The 24,528-nt window shown below is 41.7% G+C and overlaps 3 protein-coding genes across 3 annotated transcripts in view; all 3 read left to right on the top strand.

Moving 5' to 3' along the window:
- atosa (atos homolog A) overlaps positions 1-4,688 on the top strand; it is a 28,367-nt gene extending 23,679 nt beyond the window's left edge. The window contains exons 6-12 of the mRNA XM_079217122.1: positions 264-389; positions 1,116-1,204; positions 2,261-2,357; positions 2,457-2,615; positions 2,774-2,842; positions 3,183-3,376; positions 3,488-4,688. Coding sequence (XP_079073248.1) covers positions 264-389; positions 1,116-1,204; positions 2,261-2,357; positions 2,457-2,615; positions 2,774-2,842; positions 3,183-3,376; positions 3,488-3,641 — 888 coding nt within the window. The 3' untranslated portion in view covers positions 3,642-4,688. The remainder of the gene's footprint in view (positions 1-263; positions 390-1,115; positions 1,205-2,260; positions 2,358-2,456; positions 2,616-2,773; positions 2,843-3,182; positions 3,377-3,487) is intronic.
- Positions 4,689-8,365: 3,677 nt separating this feature from the next.
- On the top strand, positions 8,366-10,691 carry arpp19a (cAMP-regulated phosphoprotein 19a). Its single transcript, XM_079216473.1, has 2 exons — positions 8,366-8,483; positions 10,329-10,691. Exons 1-2 carry the CDS (start codon positions 8,376-8,378, stop codon positions 10,497-10,499), a joined length of 279 nt encoding a protein of 92 aa, XP_079072599.1. The 5' UTR covers positions 8,366-8,375; the 3' UTR covers positions 10,500-10,691.
- A 2,395-nt stretch (positions 10,692-13,086) lies between these two features.
- Positions 13,087-24,528, top strand: part of myo5aa (myosin VAa) — a gene marked incomplete at its 5' end in the record, with an annotated part of 46,301 nt that continues 34,859 nt past the window's right edge. The window contains one exon of the mRNA XM_079216678.1: positions 13,087-13,113. Coding sequence (XP_079072804.1) covers positions 13,087-13,113 — 27 coding nt within the window. The remainder of the gene's footprint in view (positions 13,114-24,528) is intronic.

Here is a 24,528-nt window from a genome sequence, read left to right as displayed (position 1 = left end):
ACTAAAGTACTTTCACTTTCTGAAATTACTTAATTTCAGAAAGTGTAGGTCACTACAGCCATCACATTTGTCAAATTTAGCTTATCAAAGTCAAAGGAACCTCCTCGTTTATAGACGCTGCTCTGTTATAATGAGTTGCTGGAAGCGGATGAGACTTCAGTGGTGATGAAGATGATATATGAGAACATGATTTAATGAATACAGATGATTTCAGTTTACTTGCAAACTGTCCTAATCTCTCCCTCCCCATTTCTGTTCTCCAGCGAGCCCATGGCCCCTCTCCGCTTCTACCATGCAACAGCTGGAAGAAACAGAATCGCCACTCATTGGATGCAACAGCGACGAAAGCCTTCCACCCCTGTACTGGCCTGCCTCTGCTCTCCAGCCCTGTAAGAAACACACACACACACACATCTTCACAGTGAAACTCTGTCATTTTCAGTTTCTGCTTTGTGCATTCGTTAGGATAACACTAACATGCAGGCTCCACGTCACAAACACTTACTGACTCAGTCGTTGTCGGTGTCCAGGCGCCATGACAACACACCCGCCACCCTTTTATTTCAAGCCATCTGAAGCATTAATCAGAGTACTTTCACCAGTGTAAGAAGTGAGCCTGTGAATGGGCGGCGTAAAGAGACTTTGAAGTACCTGGCAGCTGCTTTTATTGCTGCTGCTGCTGGGCCACTGAGTTATTAACCAAGGTTAATGTACACACAAAAACACACACACACACACACACAATCACATAGAAAAGTGAGGCACGTGACTCATCTTTGCCTCATCAACCTCAGTAAATTTCTCAGATTACCACAGTCCTAGATCATCACAGTTTCCTGCCTTCTGATCATACACCTTCTCATGCACGTAAACATGAGAATTTCCACACACCAACACACAAGCTCACTTATTTTCACATACACATCATGACGTATATTAGACTCATTGTTGTCATACCATAATATTTTAAAATCCGTCACGATGCCTTTTGAATCTTTCATAAAAGACAAAACCTGTTGTGTAGTTTTGAGCCCTATATTTTCAATATACAATATATCTTAACCAGGATACTGTAAAAGTTACTCTGTGTTAATCATGCCGTGTGTGTGCTGCAGGTTCCTCAGAGGAAAAACCAAACGGGCTACTTTGATCTGGACACCTCTCTGGCTGGCTGTAAGGGTTTGCCTTGGGCCTATGGGAAAAGGTACGCGTTTCCTCACCTGGGATCTTTGTTACTATAGTTAACAGACTCCAAATCAGTTTATCCACGAGAATACGGTCAGGATGCTTTCACGGGTTTAATGCAGTCTTAGTAACAGTTAAAAGGCCATTGTTTGTTTTACAGATACTTCCCACAGTGTCTGTTTATTATAGTACCATCTGGAACAAGTTACTCATACCTTTTCTTCAGAATTTTAAAGCTTGTTTTTCTCGCTACGCCACAGTTCAGCTGTTACTATGCGTAAGTGTCAGCAAGGAAAACTCTGTTATCGTTTTTTTTTTTTCTTCTAAGTTGAATACATTTTATTGTTAAAGTTTTTTGTTATTTATCCCCAGTATTACTCAAGCTATCTAAAGCCATAGAACCAGTGTATCGGGGATCTATATTAGAGAGGAGGTTTGCTCCAGCTCCAATGTTTGAACCCTAACACGCTGACATGGCCTCGAATCAGCGGCAGGTTTGAGAAGTATTGTCTTTGTTGAGAGATCAGACAAAAAGAGTGTTGTTCTGAGTGGTAAGGTTAGGTCAGCCATGTTCTGCTGACACGCTGCCACCTGCTGAATCTCTGCTGTACTGTGGCTGCATCTAGAATCACACATTCTGCTCAAAATGGCAGACAGAACTGAGTTGGCTTCATAAACACAGAGCTTCATAGCACTGCCTACACACAGATGTGGGTGGTAACGTAATGCTGCTTTTCATAGCAGATGTTTTTAGAGTTTGGTAAAGTTCTTGTCAGTTTGGCTGAGGCTGATAAAAGCTATTGTCATGCTCTCCATATATTCTTCTACTTTTTTTTGTTATTTTGTTAAATTGTTAATTTGCTTGATTTAAAAAAAAATATATATAACTAAATATTTGAGTGAGCAATGGACTAATTATTTTTGTTCTGTCTTGTCTTTCAGTAAATTAAGACATCAGAATAACAAACATTTTGAGCTGACTGATATTGCCTTCTCAAGGCACAAATGAAGATGCTCTTATACGCATCTTGCCATGAAAACAAGTTGAACATGAGTGTGTGTTTTAACCCTGCAGGGTGTGTCCAAAGAGAGAGGGGTACACCGATGAGTCACAGCAGCTGTTCAGTGCCAGCGCTCCACCTGCCAGTCTCAGTCTACTGGGAAACTTTGAGGTATAACATACAAACACACACACAGTACGTTACAATTATCAAGTAAAACAAACATTTTTGTTTTTCATTTCATTAAAATACTTAACTGTGTTTTCCTAGGAGTGTGTGCTGAACTACCGCCTGGAGCCTTTAGGGTTAGTGGAGGGTTTCACAGCAGAGGTTGGAGCCAGCGGGTCTTTCTGCCCCAGTCACATGACCTTACCTGTAGAGGTGTCCTTCTACAGTGTATCCGATGACAACGCTCCCTCACCATATATGGTGAGATTATTTGTTCCCAGTTAATCAATCAATAATACTTTTTTTTTTTTTCTGACTGAGCCTTGAGCTGAGCACTGTATCTGCAAATGTGTATGTGAACACCGGTGTGTATTACCTTTTGTATGCCCGTTTAAGACAGTTTTTTTTGTTTTTCACAGGGTGTGATCAATCTGGAGTCCCTGGGGAAAAGGGGCTACCGTGTACCTCCATCAGGAACCATTCAAGTGGTGAGGAAACTTTCTGTTGGTTTCCACAAATGTAGAAATTATCTTTAAAATGGATTTATATGAAATGTCTGCATCGTGGCATATACATGGCTGAGAACAAAGAGCAGATTTCTCAAAGTAACAAAGGGAAAGGGCAACCCCTTGTGGTTATAGAGGGAAATTCATCAGCTAGGGTCATGTTTTTATTCATTTATGGTGCTTATACTTCCTAATTTAAAATATTATATAATAGTATACTTTTGTGTGTATGGATGATATGTATAGTGTGGTGGTGTTATAGATCAATGAAGTCAGGAAACCTGTGTAAATCATCCCATGCTTTTCCGGTTATACCTTTCAGACCTTATTCAATCCCAACAAGACAGTGGTGAAGATGTTTGTTGTGATGTACGACCTACGAGCCATGCCAGCTGGACACCAGACCTTCCTGCGCCAGAGGACCTTCTCTGTTCCCGTCCGCCGTGACACAAACAATCAGACCAGCAGGAAGTCCCTCAGCCAGGCACGCACCTTGCGCTACCTCGTTCATCTGAGGTAAATTGACTGTCATTTAATTTCTAGTGCACATCAAAACTGTAATATATCCAGCAGCTGTGGTTGATGTTTCTCCTCCTGTATTTCTCCACCCTCTCCAATCTCGACCAGGTTCCAGAGTTCTAAGTCTGGGAAGATCTACCTCCATAGGGACATCCGTCTGCTGTTTTCCAGGAAGTCCATGGAGGTTGACAGTGGTGCTGCCTACGAGCTTCAGTCCTCTACAGAGTCCCCTATAGACCCACCATTCTCTCCCCGCTGCTGAGACACAACCCCCCTTCCTCCTCCACATGGCAGGTGGCTACCGAAGCTTCAATCACACCTTGATGCCACCGATGGAGCAACCCATGGCGAAATATACTGCTCTAAAACGCAATTTAAGGACTGCAGTTATCAAGACTTACCTGACATGTGATCACAATCTTATGTTTCGTCCCTCCTGTCACCCATAACTGACAAAGGGAGTCCGGGGGGCTAAGAGCCTGTTCTTTGTTAATTGCACAAAGAGGTTGGGTCATAGGTGACAATTATAGAGTATGTTTCAGATCCAGTTCTCCTGGTTAAGAAGGCCTGACCAGATCTGATGGGTCATTCTTTTTCCTGCTGTTGTGTGTATCCCCTCCAGCGTCTGGCAGGAGAGTAGAGCCCAGTGATCGTCTACAAAAGCAGTTGGACACTTAAAATATTTCAGCAGCGTTTAGGCTACTTTACCCAAATCAAAATGTTAATTGGACCTGTACTCAACATGATGAATCAGTGTTCAGTCAAAATTCAATTAGTTATAAATGCAATACAAGGCCCTTTTTAATGGCAAAATATTTTGTTGGAAATCCTTGAAGAGCAGATTGATTGATTCCTGAGCTCGGATCAGAGGGACTGCAAATTGAAGAGTGTGATGTGGCAGACTGGTGCAACATCATTCGCTCGTCCAAAAGAAGAACATACCATGGACCACTAAAGAAGTTGAACAAGCAATGGCTACATTCAACTGAAAGCTTCACAGCTAAACATCAAAAGTGCACTGTGGAATTTCTTTTCTCATTATAACTGGAAATGAAACAGAAAATAGTAATATTCTAATACTTTTGTACTGTTACAGAACCACTTTATTGGAAGTGTTGCAATAGAAAGTAATCTTAGTTTAGTGTTTACACATTCACTTTCAGTTTACTTACATCAGTTTATTTAATATTTAAATTAATATTTCAGTTACTACTTGTGACGTCTGTCATGCTAAGATGATGTAGTGCAAACTGTATATCATAGTATGTATTTTTGACATTAATATTAAAATCTGAAAAAAATATATCTATCTTCTAAAGCAATCTGAGAGCTGCTCTGTCTCTTTATTATTTGTCGCACTGTTTCCCACCTCTACATCGCCATACATTCACGCAGGAATCAAAGAAACAAAACACAGGTTCTGCTGCTTCTTTAAATGTGGTTCCAAATGGCACCTGATGAGGAAAAACAACAAGGCTGTGGCACCGCTTTTAGGCAGTGGCAGATCCTGAACACATGTATCATGGTAATTAGGAGTTAATTACGAGTATTTTTTTTTTACAATAGCACATGCTTGTAGTTGACACATGTAGACTAAAGGAGAAAGCAATAATGCCATTTTTGTCAGAAATATTAAACCAAAATGTAAGAAAACTGCATGCCCTAAAAGTATTATATTATTATTTAGAGGTATACTGTATTCTCTGTATTGCACAAAATTGCCTGACCTACATTCTGGTTAGTGCAGCATTACTTCATACTCATAAGACTGCATACAGGGATCTACAAGCTGACAATAGTGAGCTCGGAGTACTGCTGTCCGTTTGGCAAACAAAGCTGCAAATGCAGTAGGTGGTGGTCAGTTAATGGCGGCTACTCATTGTATGCAACTGGCTCAAAAATGCACCTTCACAGTCTCACATAATGTGTACTATCCATCGTGTATTTTTGTTTGCATGGTGATAAAGTCAAACTGCTGTTGACCCGAATGTGTTTGTTTCGCATATGTATGCCGTGTTGCGTAAATGTCAATCTAGCACAATGTGAGCAGAGCAACCACATATTCAGTCTCTAAAACACACCGCGTGGAGAAATCATATCGGTATGGGACACATAAAACGCATCTGTGTTCATCCGCGCAGCATTCACCATGATCCACTCTGAGGATTACTTTCAAGGAAATCTGGATTTGTGTTGCAGCACATGGGTCGAACAGCTGATCGGTATGTTACGCAATGCAAATCCGATCCCAGCGCTGTGTGCGCGCGGCAGGAGTGCCCGAACGCGGGCGCGCATGGTGTCTCCGCATGTGAGTGACGTAGGGTTGGTACTTTTCTGTGCGCTCGGCTAGTCGGCAGGAAAGTCACAGCGGAGGATTTGTAGATCACTTGTTCAACTCGTCTCGAGTCGACTGACGTGAGAGCCCTCGTCTGGGATCACGACCATATACAGACATGTCGGGGGATAACGAGGAAACACAGACGGCGGAGGAGACGTCAGCGGACGAACGGGTAACGGTCAGCGGCACTGACTTTGTCTCAGCTAACGTTACATTTTCACAGCTTAGCTTCGTCGCCCCCCGCTCGTTATTGTTGACATGTCAACCGGAGCCGGCTAACATACCATTAACGAGCCTTAGGGGTGGAATATGAATAGTATTTGTCAAACTAACACGACGACACGGACGTGTACTGTTCCCAGTTGCGTGGCCTGCGGGTCTATGTGGTTAATGCAACGAATGTTTCGGCTGGTTTGTGTGAACGTCAGAGGTGCCGCTAGCTAACGTTAGCTGCCAAGCTAGCTGTGTTAGTTGGTTTTAGCTGAACCCAACAGACTGCTGTGCTCTGGCTCAAGGCCTAACTAGTTACAATCAGAGAGACAGCGAGTGCGATCACTGGCAGCGGCGAGTCCGCGGCGAACGTGTGGCAGGCGTCAGGACAACGGCGACTCAGCGGCGAGTCAGCGGCGTGTTATCGGCGAGTCAGCGACGTATTATCGGCGAGTTAGTGGCAGGCGCCGCTCAAGTGCCAGCACTCGTCAAAAGCTGACAAGCTGAGTGGGTGGAGCCAAATTTCCAACAGGTCTTCTGCCGTAAATCAGTTTTAGGATCATAGAATGGAGGAGCTGTGGGTTTTTTTCTTTTGTCAATCCTAAATGTACAGATAGATAGATTATTTCATTTTGTTTAACCTTACACCACTTGGGGCGTAGGGCTGTTGTCAGTTAGGCAAAAGGTAAATATAATCAGGAGGATCAGTAGGACAGGTATTGCTGTAATGGCAAGAGCAAACAGTTTTTGAAAGTGTGATAACTCATGATAACCTGTGATAATAAACATTATGATTTATTTTAGTCTACGGTTTAGTAAAATGGATTATGACAGAGAGCGTCTCCACATCGTTAATTGTACGCATCTCTAAACTGAGCAAACAGCAATGTAGTGGCCTTTTTTTGATAGGCAACGGGTCACTACATATGATAACACGCATTTAGCGTGTTAACATACTGTGTACGGGCTTTTATTGTGAAGGGAAAAACGGAAGAAGTGTGGAGGAGGTTGGAGTGAAGAGGAGAGAAGAATCGAATTCCGTACACGATATAATAGCTTAAAATCGCTGTGTAGTAATAGTGTGATGATAATAAAAACACACAAAATATTGTAGCCTGCTGTGTATTCGTGTAGTAGTATTTGTGTAGCAACATATACAACGTAGGCTATAAAACAATCAATACATAGTAGTGACTTTAACAAAAATCCAATGTTATCTTACAGCCACTGGGGGCGAACGGGGGAGAACTTGTTCGGACACGTGTTCAACAAATCCCTGTCCCGTTCTCTGGTGTCTCTTTCGATCTGTTGATACATATTCCATTGCACCATGACACCATAGCATCAAATCAGCAATGTTGAATCTACTTGTATCCAATTCATCTTACATGCTTAGTGACAGAACAACACAGGATACCACATGACAGGATAAGACAAGACGAAGTCTTGACACGAACCATCGACACGACCACGGTCAAAACCTGTTTGCTTCCCGTCCACACACTTTTTTATATGTTGTTCTACTAACTATGTCATAATCACACGATCTTCAGTGATGACTTGCATAACAGGACACCTACTTTTATGTAACACAGTTAAGTAGGAAATGACGTTTGGCACGCAGGCTATTTATGTAGGGTACAATAGATGTCATGTGTACAGAATGAACAATTCTGTTCATTCAATGAATATGACAGAAATGATTAATATAATGACTAGTAGGCATGATGAAAAAGTTACAACTACCAAAAATACCAGCAGCAGTGGATATAGTAGAATAATAATGATAATAGAAACAGTATGTGTATTTCCAATGCTAATAGTAATAAATAACAAGTAATAATAACAATGTTAATAGCAGCAGGTGTTGGCCCGGACCAGGATCCAGATATAACCATGGTCCATGTAAACCATGGCTGCAGTTGTCTGACAACTACTGGCACTTCTCTGAGCGGTGTCACTCCAAGAGAGGTGTGCATGTTCAGGTTAACCTGGTGGAAAGATTATTCCAGTGTTTAGCTTAGACCAACAGTGCCAGAAACCCAGAAAACCCAGCGGATCGAACCTCTAATGATTACTAGTTAGGTCAATATAGTGACGTTACAACTGTACTGTAACAATATTGTTAGAATGAGGCAGTTTATCATTGGCTAAATCCTTTTCATTCATTTTTATGCAGAAAAATGTTATGTTTTAGTAAATGTTTGCTTTACTTTATTAGTCAAATGTTTTACATGGAGCCAGATTATCTCTATACAGTGCTGCCATCAGCTGACAGACTTTGCAGAGGGATCCTTGTGGCCCTGCAGTGGGAGCCTGGGGGTCCCTGTGGCCAGTTGGTGAATGTAGTCCCTTGTTGTGCTGCATGTGGTTTTGGAGCAGAACGTTTTCCCCCTACATTTCCGATGCCTAATGATTCTACTGGTTTTTCAGGAGGTTCCGGAAAAGATGATCAATACTGAGAAGGCAGAAGAGGCTAAACTGAAGTCCAGATACCCAAATTTAGGAAACAAACCTGGGGGTTCTGACCTGCTTCGCAAACGCCTTCAGAAGGGGGTGAGTTATATCGTGCGTTTGTCTGCCGGACATTGAGAGTCCACTTAGGTGCACTCTTGTTGGCACCATTGCAATTACACTCAGTCAGTTGACCGTTTGTATGGCACCTACATTAATGCTGTTTGACAAATAAATAATACCTCAAGGTTCACTTTGTTGAGTTTTCCACAACATACCATTTACATCAATGAGTGCAAACAATATTTTAGAAACACGTCACCATGTACCACAATGCAAATGAACAACACCACAAATTGCTTTCTCCAAAATAACTATAAAGTTGAATCAACACCTCACAACAGTTTTGCCAAAGCCTGACCATTATTCCAGGCTTTAAACTTGAGATGCAGGGCTGTTGAACTAGACTGTTATAGACTATCATCATTGCATTACATCAGCATTGTTCAATCTCAATTCAGCTATCAATGAATCTGAGCATGACCGTCACGCTCTCTCTCCAACACACACAGAAAATGTTTACTTTACTTTATTAGTCAAAGGTTTGACAGATTATCCATCAGCTGATTGACGTTTCAGAGGGAGCCTGATGGTCAAAAACTGTTAACTTCCTCTCTGACACATCTGATTCTCATCACCAGGCACTTATCCATGAGCACTTCTGCGTTAATGCTCCACCCTGTGTTCAATGTCAGAACTGCATGTATAAATGTACCTTGCGTTTCCTTCAAAGTAAAAGTAAAACAAACAAAATACATAATGATTCCAATAATATCTATCCAATTAAACCTGGCAAATGAAAACAGGCGATTTAGAGTTTATCCTTTTTAGATTCTAGCAATACATTTACTAAAATAAACATTTATTTTATGACATTTTGAAAGGCTAATTAAACAATTTGTCTGTAATTAAACTAATTGAAATTTAACAAAATAAAAATAATTAGAAAATGAAGAGTGCTTAAAAGACGAGTTGTTTAATTGATTTTATCATTTACAAAACGACAGTTAAAAAAAGTCATTTTGGTAAGACAAACTTTCCAAATTAAACATTTGGTGATTTTAAGTAAACAAAGAGCAGCTTGCTTTTCTCATATTACTGCATCATTTTAAACAATCATGAATTGAATATTTTTATTTGATGAATTATTAATAGATCCAATAAAGAAAGTAATGACTAGTTACAACCATAACTAAATTTGTGGAAACAAACAAAACAAATGTTTACATTCAGTATTTTGCAGAACAGATAATATTGTGTGCATCATTGAGGTGTAATGAACATGTTGAGTGCATTTCCTTCCTTGCAATACATTAGTGATGTCGAAGTGCTCCCATTCATGTTTACTGACTAGCAGTCCTCTTGCACATTTCTACGTTTGTTGGCAAGTTAACCTAAAAAACTGTCGATCGGCATAATAACCTGGAACCAATGGGAACATGTGTGCGTGATACAAAGTAGACCATCTTGCGACGGGATCTCCCTCGACTATGCCAAATCGGGGCAGGAGCATTAAGTGGGGGAGGCAATGGCCCCTTTCCCACTGGATCAGACCTCGTCCATCTTCAAACTCAACCGTAATGTTTGACTGCGGTCACAAAAATCTGTCCACAGAAACGCACATAGACTTACTAGATGAAAACAATCCTAGCATTGCAGCTGGCAACAAAACGAGGACCCACTCATAAAAACACTTCACCATCGCGCTATCAGTGGTAAAAAACTCCACAATGTACTCTTTACAATAAGCGAGCAAGTCTTTAAAATGTAATTACGAAAAGTACTGATATTATTCTATCAAAATAAGCAAACCCGTTGTATGTTGAAGACGCACTTATTTTCTCCTTTGCGATGTAATTAATGTGTGAATCGTATGTCTCTCAACAGCAAAAGTACTTTGACTCTGGCGACTACAACATGGCTAAAGCCAAGATGAAGAACAAGCAGTTGCCGACAGCTGCGCCGGAGAAGACCGAGATCACAGGGGACCACATCCCCACCCTCCAGGACCTGCCCCAGAGGAAACCTTCTCTGGTGGCTAGTAAACTGGCAGGCTGATGCACACACAGCCTCGACAGCCCCTGCAGCACCTCCCAGCCCTTTGCCCTTTCTACTCAAGTCTCAGAGCTGTAACATTACCTCTTCCACCCCTCACAGTACTCTGCCCCCTCCCCACCATCCTGGACCCCACCCTACAGGCTCACACACCTAACAACACCCAGCGAACTGGCGAGCCAATTCCTTCAAATCTTCCCCACCCCACCCCTCTTGACTGCTCCCTTTCTGTCTCTGTCTTCTAACTTTTCCATGTTCCTTTGTAATTTTCTATTTACTTCAATATGAGATACACTGAAAGACGGGACATTCAAGTGTGATGAGTAGATTATGACACTTCTGTACGATTGTGGACGACTGATACCACAGTGTTTACCGGCTGAAGAGAGGGGGGGTGAGCAGCATAAACTGCACCTTGAATGGTTAGAGGGCTTTAGTATGGTCATCAGGATCCCTCATTTTGGATGAGATATATATATATATATATATATATATATATATATATATATATATATATATATATATATATATATATATATATATATATATATATATCTCCTTTTGTTTGGCACAGGTGCAGATGTCAGCCCATTAGAATGTTTTACACCAGGTTTGTGTCATTCACTGTATGCCCTTATTCTAAATGATGCATATTCTCAATATGCTTGTTCCTTCATGAATATGGTAATCCAGTGCAGAGGCCAAGCTCAGTTTTGCTAACACTTTGATTATGAACCATGTACTGTACTAAAGGACCACACAGCAAAGGCCAGAGTGTGATATGGAACTGCATGTGTAATGCACGGCTCCCAAAGGTGAACCTCACTGAGCTCCATTTAAAGTTCATTAAGGCGCACTGAACACAGACATTTACGTAGATGCTGAAAAGCTCAGGTGCGGCGTATGAGCATTGGGTGGCATGTGGACGATGCTTTCAAGACATCTTGAAACTTTGAAGAGTGAAAGAGAAAGGACATGTTGAATGCCTGCACTGTATTTATGGTGTGACATTCATTTTAGGTCAGACGATGACACAGTCCTCTCCCTTAGGTCAACATAACTGGTTCCAAGTTGTGGTGAATGGACATGTAACATGCTAGAATATGAGGTACAGGTGTATGGGACCTTAAAGCTACATTTCTGTCAGCAGGGACCAGACTTTGCGTCCTGTATGCTGTGAGAGAAGACACATTTTATGGGGAAAAGATGTACTGAGAGCAGCTCTTGACACTGGGAATGAAATAGTGGTATTAATCACATTCAGATTTGAGAACACCCTTCTGTACCCATGAGTTGAAGAAGTTTTATCTTTAAAATGTCCATGGCCATGTATAATGCTTTATCAAGGTCCTTATTGACTGGATAAAGTTTATCTGTGATGCGGTAAATTGAAGCTAGCACAACATCCGTCTGAGCTTCCTGCATGTATATGGCTGCTGTCACTTTGTGCCATTTTGTTTTGTAAATAAAATAGTTTTGCACAAATGTTCAATTGTTGTGTGGTGCGTGCCATGTTAAGATTTAGAATTTTTAGGATGTATGGTCTAATCAATGCAGACACTGGATCACAAACCGTTTTTATTGTTAATATCAATGGGCTTAACAAAATGCACTTGATACGGAAAACATGCTTTAGGACGATTCTTCCCCTTCGAGTTTGTCAAAGATGATGTTATATTGTTATTCTGTGGTAAATACTTTTCATGGCCATCAGTATTGTAGATGCCAACAAAAGGTTGCAAAAGGTTATGTGAACTCCAGCCGGAGGCAATCAAGCATCACAGTCAGGGACGACTCAAGAATGGAGAACTTTCATATGTAGAATTCATACTTTCCTTTTTATAATTAAATGCCAGTACTGGAAAATACAGTACAATAAAATGAATGTCATAAACTGAGTATAATAAGCTTCCTTTTCAAGGACATTCTAGTTGCATCTTACTGCAAGGTTTTCCTGCATTTACCCACAATTCTACTCATGCACTTATTGCTGTTTTTGTTTTACAAAAATGTTGCTTTGGGAAATCACACACAAATGATATGTTCAGTTTACAAATTATTTATATACATGTATCCCAGCATGTACATACATTTGTAGTGGTCGGATAATATTATCTTCCTATTAAAACTGAAATAATATCCTTGAAATATATAGAGATTTATTGATTGATACTGGGTGCCCACGGCCGAGGGCCCTCACCAATGACCGATACAATTGTTTAACATTTTATTTATACAGTATATACTGTATGTTGTTTTTGTGTTGATGTATTTTCTACACGTCACCAGCAGGGGGCGCAGCTTCCCACGCGGCAGCAGCAGCCCTCTCTGTTTGGCTGAATCATTTCATCCATTGTACCCAGAATGCAAAGTGAGACACCGAAACCTCAGCAGCACCAAGCTTTCCAGGTTATCATGGCGATAAGAGACACATCTTCCCCTTGAGTCCCTGCAGCAGCAGCAGCAGCAACAACAAAGGATTTCTTCCACCGCTACATGAAAACACACATCGAGTCCCGGGCAGCGCGCGGACCTGGTAGCGGACTTTTAGCCCAGATTGGAGAAAGGACATAGCGCGTGAGTCACCGCCATGGCAGCGTCGGAGCTGTACACGAAGGTAAAACAAGTGTATATTTATATGAAACGCTTTACATCCGGATCCTAGCATGTCGACTAGATACATGTCATACAGTCGCAGGTTTGGCGTCATGCGAAGTGCCTTCAAATCTGCAGGATGTTCTCCCGAGGAACACGCTGACAGTTCGCTTTTTTTCCGCTACGAAAAAAGTGTTTTTAATAGCAGTCTTGGTGGTGCTTTCAAATGAATGAAAAGGATGTCGAGACCACACAAAAACCCGCTGGTCTGACACGCAGAGAGATGTGCTCGGGGTGTTTAAATATAGATGTCAGTTTGACGATGAAATGGGTGTAGCTGGCTAAAAAAAAAAAGACAACGTTAACAGAAGAGTCGTTTTGTCCCCATACATAGTACGACATCAACTTTATTAATACGTCTGTCATGTGTCACCTTGTTTTGGTATCCTACACAATATATCTTATTCCACCAGGCCTTTTGTATTATTATTACTTAATGTAAATCATCCCCCACTAAGGGCCAGGAGGGCTGGGGCGATGCAAAGGCGGTGCCAGCCATCACGGAGGCTCTGGCTCTACGGGTTTAAACCATAACATTTGTCGCTAGATCAACCTTGTGCATATACGTGGCCTTGTTTTAGTGTATTTTGTATTGTTTTATTTCGATGGTGTTGCGCGTGTCGTCTTGTTTATGATCCAGTGCTCTTGGGCGTGCGTGAGCCTGTAAATCCTGCAGGTTGGGTACCGCCGAGATGCTGCGATGGATGAGCAGCGCCGCATCCGGACAGTTTAGCATCCTTTAGCATCCAGGATGTCTGGACTGGTGGAGGCCCTGCAGCCTCACTGGAGCGGCACAGCCTCAGATGCTCACTGACGAGATTGTGACACTCACAAGGTCATCAGAACTGCTGCTGCTGCTGTATCCCTGCGAGTGCAAACGTGAAACCCGCATAAGAAAGTGCGTGAGGGAGAAGAGTCACCCCATCCCCCCACTTTGACAGCTGGTGTGTTCAGCTTGAATAAGGTGGTGGTGAGGAAATGTGACTGTGTGTGTTTGTGTGATGGCGATTGCTATTGAACTCCCCATATTGAAATATCTCATGTTGTGTTTTCCCGCCTGTGTTGTTTTTAAGTGTGTAAGACAAGCTCAGCCAAGTGGTTGACCACTTGAACCCTGTCTGACATTGTTGCCGGCTCCTTGAGGTGCCGCTCATGATTCTGATCTCAGATCATTAAAGGAGAGAGAGGGAAACAAAAAGACATCTCGTTGTTGTCGTTTTCACTGCTGAAATTTTTAGATGAAAATGGTATTGAGCGACAGGAAATGCACCGTTTCAAAGCAAAGAAGAAATGGTTTAAATGTGTGAATATTCACACATTTTCTTAGTTAATTTGTAAATTATGTTTTTCGATTCTTTGTCAGACGGCATTTGGTGACATAATTATAGACTTAAGGAACATGGAACAGACTTTTAAAAAAAAAAGTAAACAATTTTTGGACTTGTTATTGACCAAACAAGTAATTGAATACTCAAGAAACGTATTGTCCTGGCATGACTTATTGGCATGTCCTCCCAGCAAACAACCCAGCAACCAACAAGATTTTTGCCACGGAAAATCCTTTTTATTTTCTAACACTGGTGGTGGTGGTTTTAAATGAAAGAAAAACAAATAAAACATGCCGTTTTGACATGCAGTATGATGTCCGATTAGACTATAAGTCGAAGATAAATATCCTAAGGGTTGCTTCTAGCTTTCACTCCCTTTCAGCAAAAAATATATTAATGTGTTGGGTCTGGTGAAATAGCACCCAGGTGAAAACTTAAACAAAATGCAAGTAGATTTTGGCTGAAGCTGCTCAATTAGTTCCCTCTGCTTGCATCATTTGGCTCATAGCCAGCCGTAATTTTAGCTGGTCTTATTCCATAAGAACCTTGTTGGGTGTTGAACGTCGGATGTACGGGTCAGTGGCCGGGAAACACAAAGTTAGATTCTGCTTTGAATGGTCAAGTCTGTTTCAGAAGTCCGCCTCTGATGTCAGACCCCTCTCTGTGATTTACTTTTCCAATACAGGGGTGGAAAACACTCTGGCCTTTGTGCGCATGAGTCAGCCTTATAGAAGCTTATTGAGTGGGTCTGAGCTGCTTGCTTAACATGCGCAAACACACACGTACAAATACACCCGATGGCAGCAGATTCTGCATTCAATTGACATTTGGCTCCCGTCTGACCCTGCATGTCACAAGGTGGTTCAAGGGAGGACCCAAACGCCAACAATCGTATAAAGAATATTTATTTCCAGGCCAAAGGAAAGAAGGTAGCGGAACGAAAACATGAATCAAAAACAGGACGGACAAACAGTCTACTCACAGTTAACAAACAGTACAATCCGACAAGGGGACAGGAGACAAACTGGGTTTAAATACAGGGGGCGGTAATGAGGCACAGGTGGAAACAATGAGGCCAGCACAGGTGACGGGAATATACAATTAGGGGCAATGCAGACAGACAATCACAAACAATCACAGAGGCAGGAAGTGCATGGAACACAGAGGACACACAAGACACACAAGACAAGGACTTCACAATAAAACAGGACAAACCAACATCATGACACTACAGGCAGTATGAAGAGATGGGAGTCAGAGGTAAAGCCAGCTTTTGTTGTGGGTCGGAGGAGAAGTATATCCATCCATGCAGGCAATAAAAAGTCAGTTTTTTAATTATTTTTTATTTATTCAGTTGCATCCGCGTGAGCCAAGTAAAGTAAGTGAAACAAAATCAGGATGAAAACTAGTAAGAGGTGGTTGACTGTGAATGAAACTGCTGCGTAACTAAAAGCGGAGATGGAAGGGAGGCTGGATATTCTCATGGAAATAGAAGTGAGGCAATGCTCCATTAGATGACTCAGAGATGGAAAGGCTATTTACTGCACAACCTGTAGTTTCAAAAAGACATACTGCATCTAAGTGTTTTGCAGTACCAACAAGTGCATATACTTTATTTTTAGAATACTAAACTCAGATTCATGAACCTAAACTGAGAAGAAAACTATTTCCTCTGCAGATCTCTTTTCTCCACGGTAAGCTTACTGTGTACAATATAAAAGTCGTATAAAGATGTGTTACCACTGGTTGGCCTGTATCGGTGAGTTTAGCTCGGCTGTGTTTGTTGTGGTCCACAGTATAAGTAATGAACAACGCTCATCATGTTCAGGGTCATGGTTTTTGTTTTAGGCACGGTAGGGAAGGATCAGGGCAAGTGTACACGAGAAGAAGTAGTGTACTTCTGGAAAACTGAGCCCTTTGGATCTCTTATTAAAGGTGCTAAATTAAGAGCATTTAATAGAACAGCAAACAACGGTTTGCTGTGTAAAGATATCGTGCAGTAATGTCGACCGAGCAGAGAACACTGTCGCTTTCCCTTTGCATGTTGTCATCCAAGCCTCACCTTGCTTTGTTTCTGCAGATGTTCATGCACGTGAGCGTGCCCCAATGGTTAGCTCACTGCCACCGCTCTGCACAGCGCTCACCCTGTGGTTCCCCCTCAGGTAATCAATGCAAGCACTTAGGGCTGCAACTAACGATTATTTTAATAATCAATTAATCGGTTGATTATTTTTTCGATGAATCGGATAAAAAAACTAAAAAGCATTCATTTCCAACCCTTTATTTAAAAACAGAACTGACAGTTCAAATTCACAATGCAAAACATCTTCAGAAAGAGCACAAACAGCTTTTCTCCGTGTCTCATTCCAATCTCAGACACGCTGGCGGGCCAGTTGCTCTGCTCCGCTCTTTTTTTCTTCTTCTCTGCGACTTATTGACTGGCGTAATAATCGGGTGACACAACGAATCGATAATGAAATTCGTTGCCAACTCTTTTGATGATCGATTTTTATCGATTCGTTTTTGCAGGCCTACAAGCACTCTCAGCACTTTTGCTGTACCGTTAGCTGCGAGCCGCCGGCTCAGCCACCCCCCATTTTGAGAGCCATTTAGAGGCAATGGAAATTCTCGCATTTGCCTTTAGCACCTTTTAAATGCCAGAAAGCTGTTTTGTTCCTCGACTACTTGAGGAGAATCTGGAGAGAGGAGAGGAGGGAATCATAGATTAAGCCAAGATGCATTAATACTATAATGATGTCTTGCCCATGAGCATGGCTGTGTTAAAATACAGGCACTTTTAAATGATGCTGTTGCATTGTATGATAATTACCTTCATCATTATAGTAAGATATTTGGGTCTCTGATCAGGGAAACCAACAATATCACCTCCAGTTATCCATGAAGCGGGAATCATTACGCTGTTTGTATAGTGTGTCTGGTGCTTTCATGTTACCATCACTCTACAAACCTCTTTGATGAATTAGTTTTTGCCTCTCTTCAATTCACACACACACACACACACACACACACACACACACACACACACTGGTACGCGTGTCATCATTCATTTGTCAAGCTGGCAAACGGCTAAATTGTCAGTAAGCTGTCCCACACTTGAAATGCTGCAGCAAAGAAAAGACAGACCTCTGACTAAGAATCACAAGAAAAGTCATTCCCAGTGTTGGTGCTATGTTTTTATCACACTGACGGCATCCTAACCTAAAAGACCATCCTGTGGCGCAGCAATGGGAGACTTCAGGGTTAATCAAGACTGATTCTTGTGTGTCAGGAAACAGTTTTGTAGCATGTTGCACATATGGCCACACATGCCACTCAGTGATGTGAGGGAGCGATGTGTTGTCATGAGCAGCTGATGAAAAGGGAAAACACCTGCTGTTACATCACTTGTTGGGGTGTTTCCAAAATCACAGCATGCTTGGCAGTTTCAGCCCATTGGGCAGCAGTGGTTTCCTCTGCTTTAGTGTACATTTAAAGCACGTCACCTTTTGATTTATCGCTTTCCCCAATGTTAGCCACATTAGCAGCAGGACTGCATGGGTTTGCAATGTCAGTTGATTGGACGGTCGGTTCTCCGCTTTTGGCCCAGACAGAATCTCAACAAACATTGCATGTAGTGCCATAAACAGTCACGCGTCTCTCAGGATGACGAACATTTGTTTGATAATGCATTTCATGTTATAGCACAGCAGTTACGTCGTGGAACGGGACAGTCGTCCTTTGGGTGCAAAACGTCAGGTGGCCAAATTTGACATCATCTGATGTTGTTTTTTTTTTTTCTTTTTCTTCTTCTTTTTCTCCCCAGCTCTATTTGAGAGCATGTGAATTAGATTACTGAGATAACCTGGTTAAGGTAATTGCAGCATCATGTTGCATATGCTCTGGCATGTAGTCATCGCCGCCCTGTCCAACAGGGTCAAACACACCAAGAGCAGACGCACCGAGAACGGCTGCATGTTTATCGCTGAAACAGTGATTATGACTGTTGTCATGTGCAGTGTGACGGGGCAGCAATTATTTCTTGAAAGGATTTTAGGGACAAACTTTGTGTCACTGTCAGACAACACGGACAAATATATAAGGTTTGGAAACTTCCGTTTGGAATGAGGTTAATAAATTATGCTCCTGTAAAACAAGAGGCCGCTTTCAATCCAACGCATTGGAATAAGTCAAAGGCTTACTGCCAGTCAGTTGTTATTTGGAGCCATGTCAATGTTTTTCTGGCTCCGACCCGCCGGACTGTCTACCTCCCCAACTCATGTGATCGAGAAAGGGAAACCGGGGTTTTTGACAGACAACAGGGATGGCCAATCATCTGTCACAGTTCGAGGAAGGAACTTTGGGGGACGTCGGTGAACAGCGCTTGTGTCTGCAGAAGACACTGGGAAGGTTTCATCCTCCAGTGGGCTCTGGAGCTCAGCGTTTGGTCTTGTGTGGCTGGAGGCATCCAGAAAACAAGCAGACTCTCAGCATGAGCGAGAGACTTTGATAAAGAGACAAGATGAACCGGGAATTGGAGTATATGTTTGTCAAAGTAAGTTTAAATTTTTATCCCATTCCTCCGATCATCAAATTGATTGATAGCCAAACCAAATCTTGTTAAACTGTGAAAGGAGATGGTCTTTAAGTCAAATTAAACTGTCTGATCTGTTGAAGGAGAATTGCCTTTCTCTTTTTAGCATGTGGTTCTTTGATAAGTGATCTATACATTTTGGGCTTGAATCTGCTCTATTGCCTCTTTAAAGTATAACACGGAGCTCCTGACACACCCTTGTTCTGCAGGAACAAAAGCAATGATGTTAATGAAATTGGCAAGATGGTAATAACTTCAGAGTAGCAGCAACTCTGATTTTAGCCTGAGCTGCGTTTCTAAATAACAGCATAATCTTTGTTTTAGTTCGTCCTAACTTTTGACGATAGCATATCTGCATATCTGGGCTTCCAGCCTAAGACGCAACCTACTTGATTAGATGGAGAAGCAGTATGTTCTCCTTCTGAATGATCATCAAGGACATTAGTGTCCTATAGATCTACGGGCCATATCAATAATTTCCCCGTTTGCGGTAGCGTGTTGTAGCACTATTCTCTCTGAAGCGCTGGTTATCTTCGCATGGCTTTGTCTTCATTGTATTGTCTGTATCGTTTCATAATTGACAGGCTATTCGGACACATTCTTGTTTAAATACTAAACAAGAAGCACAGCTGTGTGATTCTCCTGCACTGACACAAGATTTAGAAGAGAACGACACTACTCCAGGAGTCAGCATTGACTGAACTAATGAGATTAGACACTGGGCATCGTCACAGCGTCTTAGTAAGATACCCTGATCTTTGGCAATCAGTGGACATTGGCATGCTATTTGTTCCCTAGTTGGGGAACTCAATAGCACAGTTTCTTTCCAAATAAAAACTCTCCGCCAGCACTGAGGTCTCTGTATCTTGGCTTCACGCTGCGTCTGCCCAGCTGAGCAGAAAAACAGCAGATTCTCACATGAGGGGCATCATGTGATGAGGCCTCTGCAGTCTGGGACTCCATTGACGGCTTTACTGAGAATATGTAAGCAAAACACTTTCCGCATACCTCTGCAGCTGTCTGGGGAGTTTTCTCTGCCCGACCGTGTTATACAATGTTTTCCCCTTTTTTTAAATCTATTTCTACTTTAGTCATTCTTACTTTAGCCTTTCACTTAATTCCTCTCCGTCGTCTTTCAAGTTGAAAGAACAAGGTTATTTCACGACAGAGCAAAGGAGTGTAATCGTATCTGAGGATGCCACATGAGTAATCTTGCAGAAATCACATCTAACGGGTTCAAATTGGAAATCATTTCCATGTGAGTGGTCTGATAGGTGTTCATTGAGGCCCTGGCAATGTAAGTGTGAGCAGGAGAAACCCCGTAGGAGGTTGAGAGGAGTCATAGCAGGACAGAAGGACTTCAACCCAAGAGTGAAAACTCAGAGCTCAGTATTAGCGAGGGGAAGCCTCTATAATCTGCTGTTGACTTTGTGCAGATTTGTAATCACTTGTCATGGATGCCCCGCCCCGTTGTTACACACACACACACATACACACATACACACATACACACACACGCATACACGCATACACACACACACACGGTACTCGCACATACACTGTACATACACACACACTCTCCCAACGCCTCGATCTCTGTGACCTCATGTCCTTGCAGGAGAATCAAGAGAAAATGAGGTTTAGATCTACAGTTGAAATGAGACGTTTACCGTATCTCGCCAAATTGGATAACTTAAACCTTCTTAATGTTAAGAGATTACAATCGTCTTCAAGCTCCGTATTGTGGCACACAGTTTTGGATGAAACAAGCTTAATTTAGTGTCTTTATTGTTGTGAACAAATGCATACCTATGTTTCTGTCTGTGGGTCAGGACAAGAATCAAGTAAAAGCTTTTGCCATCGTGTTAGCGGTACAGTGGCAACCTGTAGCCATGTGCTAATGTAATGAAATCTCGGTGTAGTTGACTGGAGTAAGATTAGCCGGTAAATTAGCCTAATCAGGTCATGATCCTTTGTCTCTGTTAAATCAGGATTAACTTCAGCCCAGCCTGCACCTCCAAGAGCAGCCTTTGCTTGCTGCTAACTGACCGCTGGTCAACCACTGTGAGGGAAAGTGTAGTTCATTATTTTAAATAAAATAAATTGTGTGAAAATACAGTACATTGCAACTAGATCAGGTCAGTTTTGTACTCCATTATAATCCATCAAATGTTTTTTGCCAGGCATCGAGACATTTACAATACATCCAGACAACACACATTATATATTATAGATTATGCACAGCCTTTACAGCACTTCATAATGTGGACATAGTTTTCCATGATTGTCAAAGCAGACAGTTTTAGCAGTGAGGGTGATCGAGGGCAAAATAAAAACATTAAGCATGTTCCCTAAAGCAACAAATATAGCGTCCATCTTGCAATGTATAAATCATTTCTCTATCTTTGTCTGAAAGTCAGTCTTTCTATCCCGTGAATGTCTTTGATAATTTAAAGCCAGTTATCTACTGTAGTTGCAGTATATATCCTGTTCATATTTTCAGAAGCCATCTGTCATTTCCTGTAGTTCCTTCTATCATATGACGCATGTTTAGTTCATTATATTGGTAAATAGAACACCAGTTATTAGTGGGAATCCCTTAAGACTTGAATACAACCCTAATATCTGACAGATATTAGATATGATTTGTTGTAATTAAAATGTTATCAAGTAATTGTTCCATTATTCCGCATTTTTACAGAAAACATTATACTATCATATATTCTACTATCAATATCATATAGCTTATCCCAGACTAAGGACTAAAAGTCGAGATATCTCTGCCACTGCTGCTAACATTCTGTCCGTTCTTAATTAATCTGTCTCTTATGAATCCCTTCACCATATGGAAGTCCAATACTAAATTGCCGTTAAACCTCTTTAATCTAGTGTAACAACCAAATCAGACCTCCCTTGACTTGATCTTCAAGGACCGGAATTAAAGAAAAAGCAATTAAACGTATGCTCGGGGCGGGATCACACTGAATACATTGAATATGCCACCATTCTCTTCAAGCAAGAGCATCTGTTCCTGACTGGCTGCAGATGGAAGGAGAATGTGCTGCATTGTTTGCATGCATCCTCTTCATAGTGTCATTCTGTTCTGTTGGATATAATACAATGTGTATTGTCTACTTTATTTTTTGCTGCTCTCTTTACTTGAGCTCTGAACCCTTTCTGCGTTTTGCACATTTATCACATTTAAGGCTTGTGATCCTGGCCGCAGTGTGACCACACCCACTAGCCCGCAGTAAAGAAAAAGAACAGCCAATTACAGATCCACCAACCCATTGAGTAGTTCACAGTGTGTATGCATATGTGGAGCGAGCTCAATGCAGAGACATTTCAGTCATGTGATTTCTGACATCACAGATGCTCTGGCATCTTTGATCCTCTTTCATCTCCTTCTCTCCTCTTCGTCTGCTGCCCATAACTCACGAGCCGGACCATCATCCATCCCTCCGCAAGGCAGACGGAGAGGCTGCACTCTGATTCATCACAATGTTTCTCTGCAGCTTTCAGACGCTTCTCATTTCCAGCTTGTGTTTCATTGTGAAGGATAATGTCCTTGAAGTGTGTGTGTGTGGTGTGTTTGAGTTTCATCCTTCATCTCTCCTCTATTTTCTTAATATGTTGGTCTATAAATATGATTCTTAGCCTCTGCAGCTGCATTATAGTTATGTCTGTCTTTTCGGACACACACACACACACAAAGAGAAACTTAACTAATTCAGGGGTGTGTGTGTGTGTGTGTGTGTGTGTGTGTGTGTGTGTGTGTGTGTGTGTGTGTGTGTGTGTGTGTGTGTGTGTGTGTGTGTGTGTGTGTGTGTGTGTGTGTGTGTGTGTGTGTGTGTGTGGAAGTGTGCTCAGCAGTGATGTCTCTGTGAGGTGTGATGCTGCTCAAAACTTGCTGTTTCTATTTTTAGCCTGTCTCCTCCCCGCTGTCTCTCTCTGTTGCACGCTCTCTCTCTCTCTCCCTCTATCTGCGTTGCTAGGAGGCAGGCATCTTGGATGGTCTTCTGTAGGGAGCAAAAAGGTGAAACTGCTAATGAAATGGTGGAATAAGAAGAGTGATAGAGACGAGCAGTTTCTCCGTTTTGTTTCAGTAGCTTTCAGGTATATTTTCCTCCAGTTCAAACTGACATATTTCACATCTTTAGAAACATTAGGAACCCCACTACCCTTTGAAATACAGATCCTCTGATTTGAACAATGTTTGGTATCACCGCAGAGGTTTGTAGTAGTTAAACAAACAGTGGCCTGGAGGTGGTTTAAACAGCATGGGCTTTTCTAATTCATACTTTCATTCTTTGCTTCAAGGAGACTCGGCGTGCGTTGGGTAATTTGATTACACCATTCGATGATGATATGACTACAATCAGCTCCTCACAACCGAAAGCGACACCAGCTTTGATAAATAAGTCACTTTTGGCAATACTGTTGTATGAACGTTATACAGAAGGTGAAGAAACTAGCCAATGAGCTGATTGTGCCAATAATGTATTGAACACAATAATGCGTTATAGAGACAGTTGGTATTACTTGTTAATTGCACAGGTTGTTTATTGGCAAATTAAACATGCTTATCAGGTGGGGAAAATGTCTCGAACAAGAATGAATATTCGGGTATCTTAATAATTTAAGGGTGGTTTACCAAATATGTTATGGGTTCATATCTTTGAAAAATATTATCAGATTTGATTTAACTCTCCAATATTTATGTCAATATTGACCCCAAAAATCGGGTATTGGTTTGACACACACACACCTTCCAATCACGTCCTCATTTATAATGGTTGTATGGTCGTCACAGTTACTTATCGTGTAGTTCCTTATCCCTTCATTTATTTCTTCCAGTTTTCTGATTGTGATTGTGTATTAACTTTGGCCTCACTTGCACAGATCGCATTGCTTATTTTGTGACTGTCACTTAGAGGTAAACCTAAGCCACGCGGCGCACTACTCAACCACACTGATCTCACAGTGTACACTTCCTGCAGAGGTGGAGAGAATAAAAGATTAGAGAAAGGAAAACACACATTGGGACAACCTGGGGGTTTAGTGGTGGTGGAGCTCAGCATGAAAAAAAAGACTTTCGCTGCTTTTTCCCCCCAACACTCTTAACCCGAAGAGTGAGAGACCGACAGAGGGAGAAGCTTTGTGTGACCATGATGTCATGATTCAGATGAGCGGTAGTGAAGCAGCAGACCAAAGTCTTTCTCTCTTGCGTCTGTTAAAACGCCATCAGCAGTTTATGTAACTAAGTCTAAAGAAGCCATGACATCGATGTTGAACTTCCAGAAAGTACAGAAAGAGTCATTCAGACTCGTGTGTGTGTGTGTGTGTGTCCATAATTCACTAGAATTTGAAATAAACGAGTCTCAGCAAAGTTAAAATCCTCATTCGTGTTGAGATTATAACACATAAAGGTTTTAGTCTAAATCCTGTTTTGATTATT

The sequence above is a fragment of the Taurulus bubalis genome (genome assembly GCF_910589615.1).
Source record: "Taurulus bubalis genome assembly, chromosome: 4".
Lineage (NCBI taxonomy): Eukaryota > Metazoa > Chordata > Actinopteri > Perciformes > Cottidae > Taurulus > Taurulus bubalis.
This window is presented reverse-complemented; position numbering and strand designations above follow the sequence as displayed.

Bases quoted from the DNA above. Each gene is read 5' to 3' on its own strand.
- arpp19a (XM_079216473.1), top strand. From the start codon at position 8,376: ATGATCAATACTGAGAAGGCAGAAGAGGCTAAACTGAAGTCCAGATAC. The intron at 8,484-10,328 runs GTGAGTTATATC...GTCTCTCAACAG, and splicing joins GCAAACGCCTTCAGAAGGGG to CAAAAGTACTTTGACTCTGG.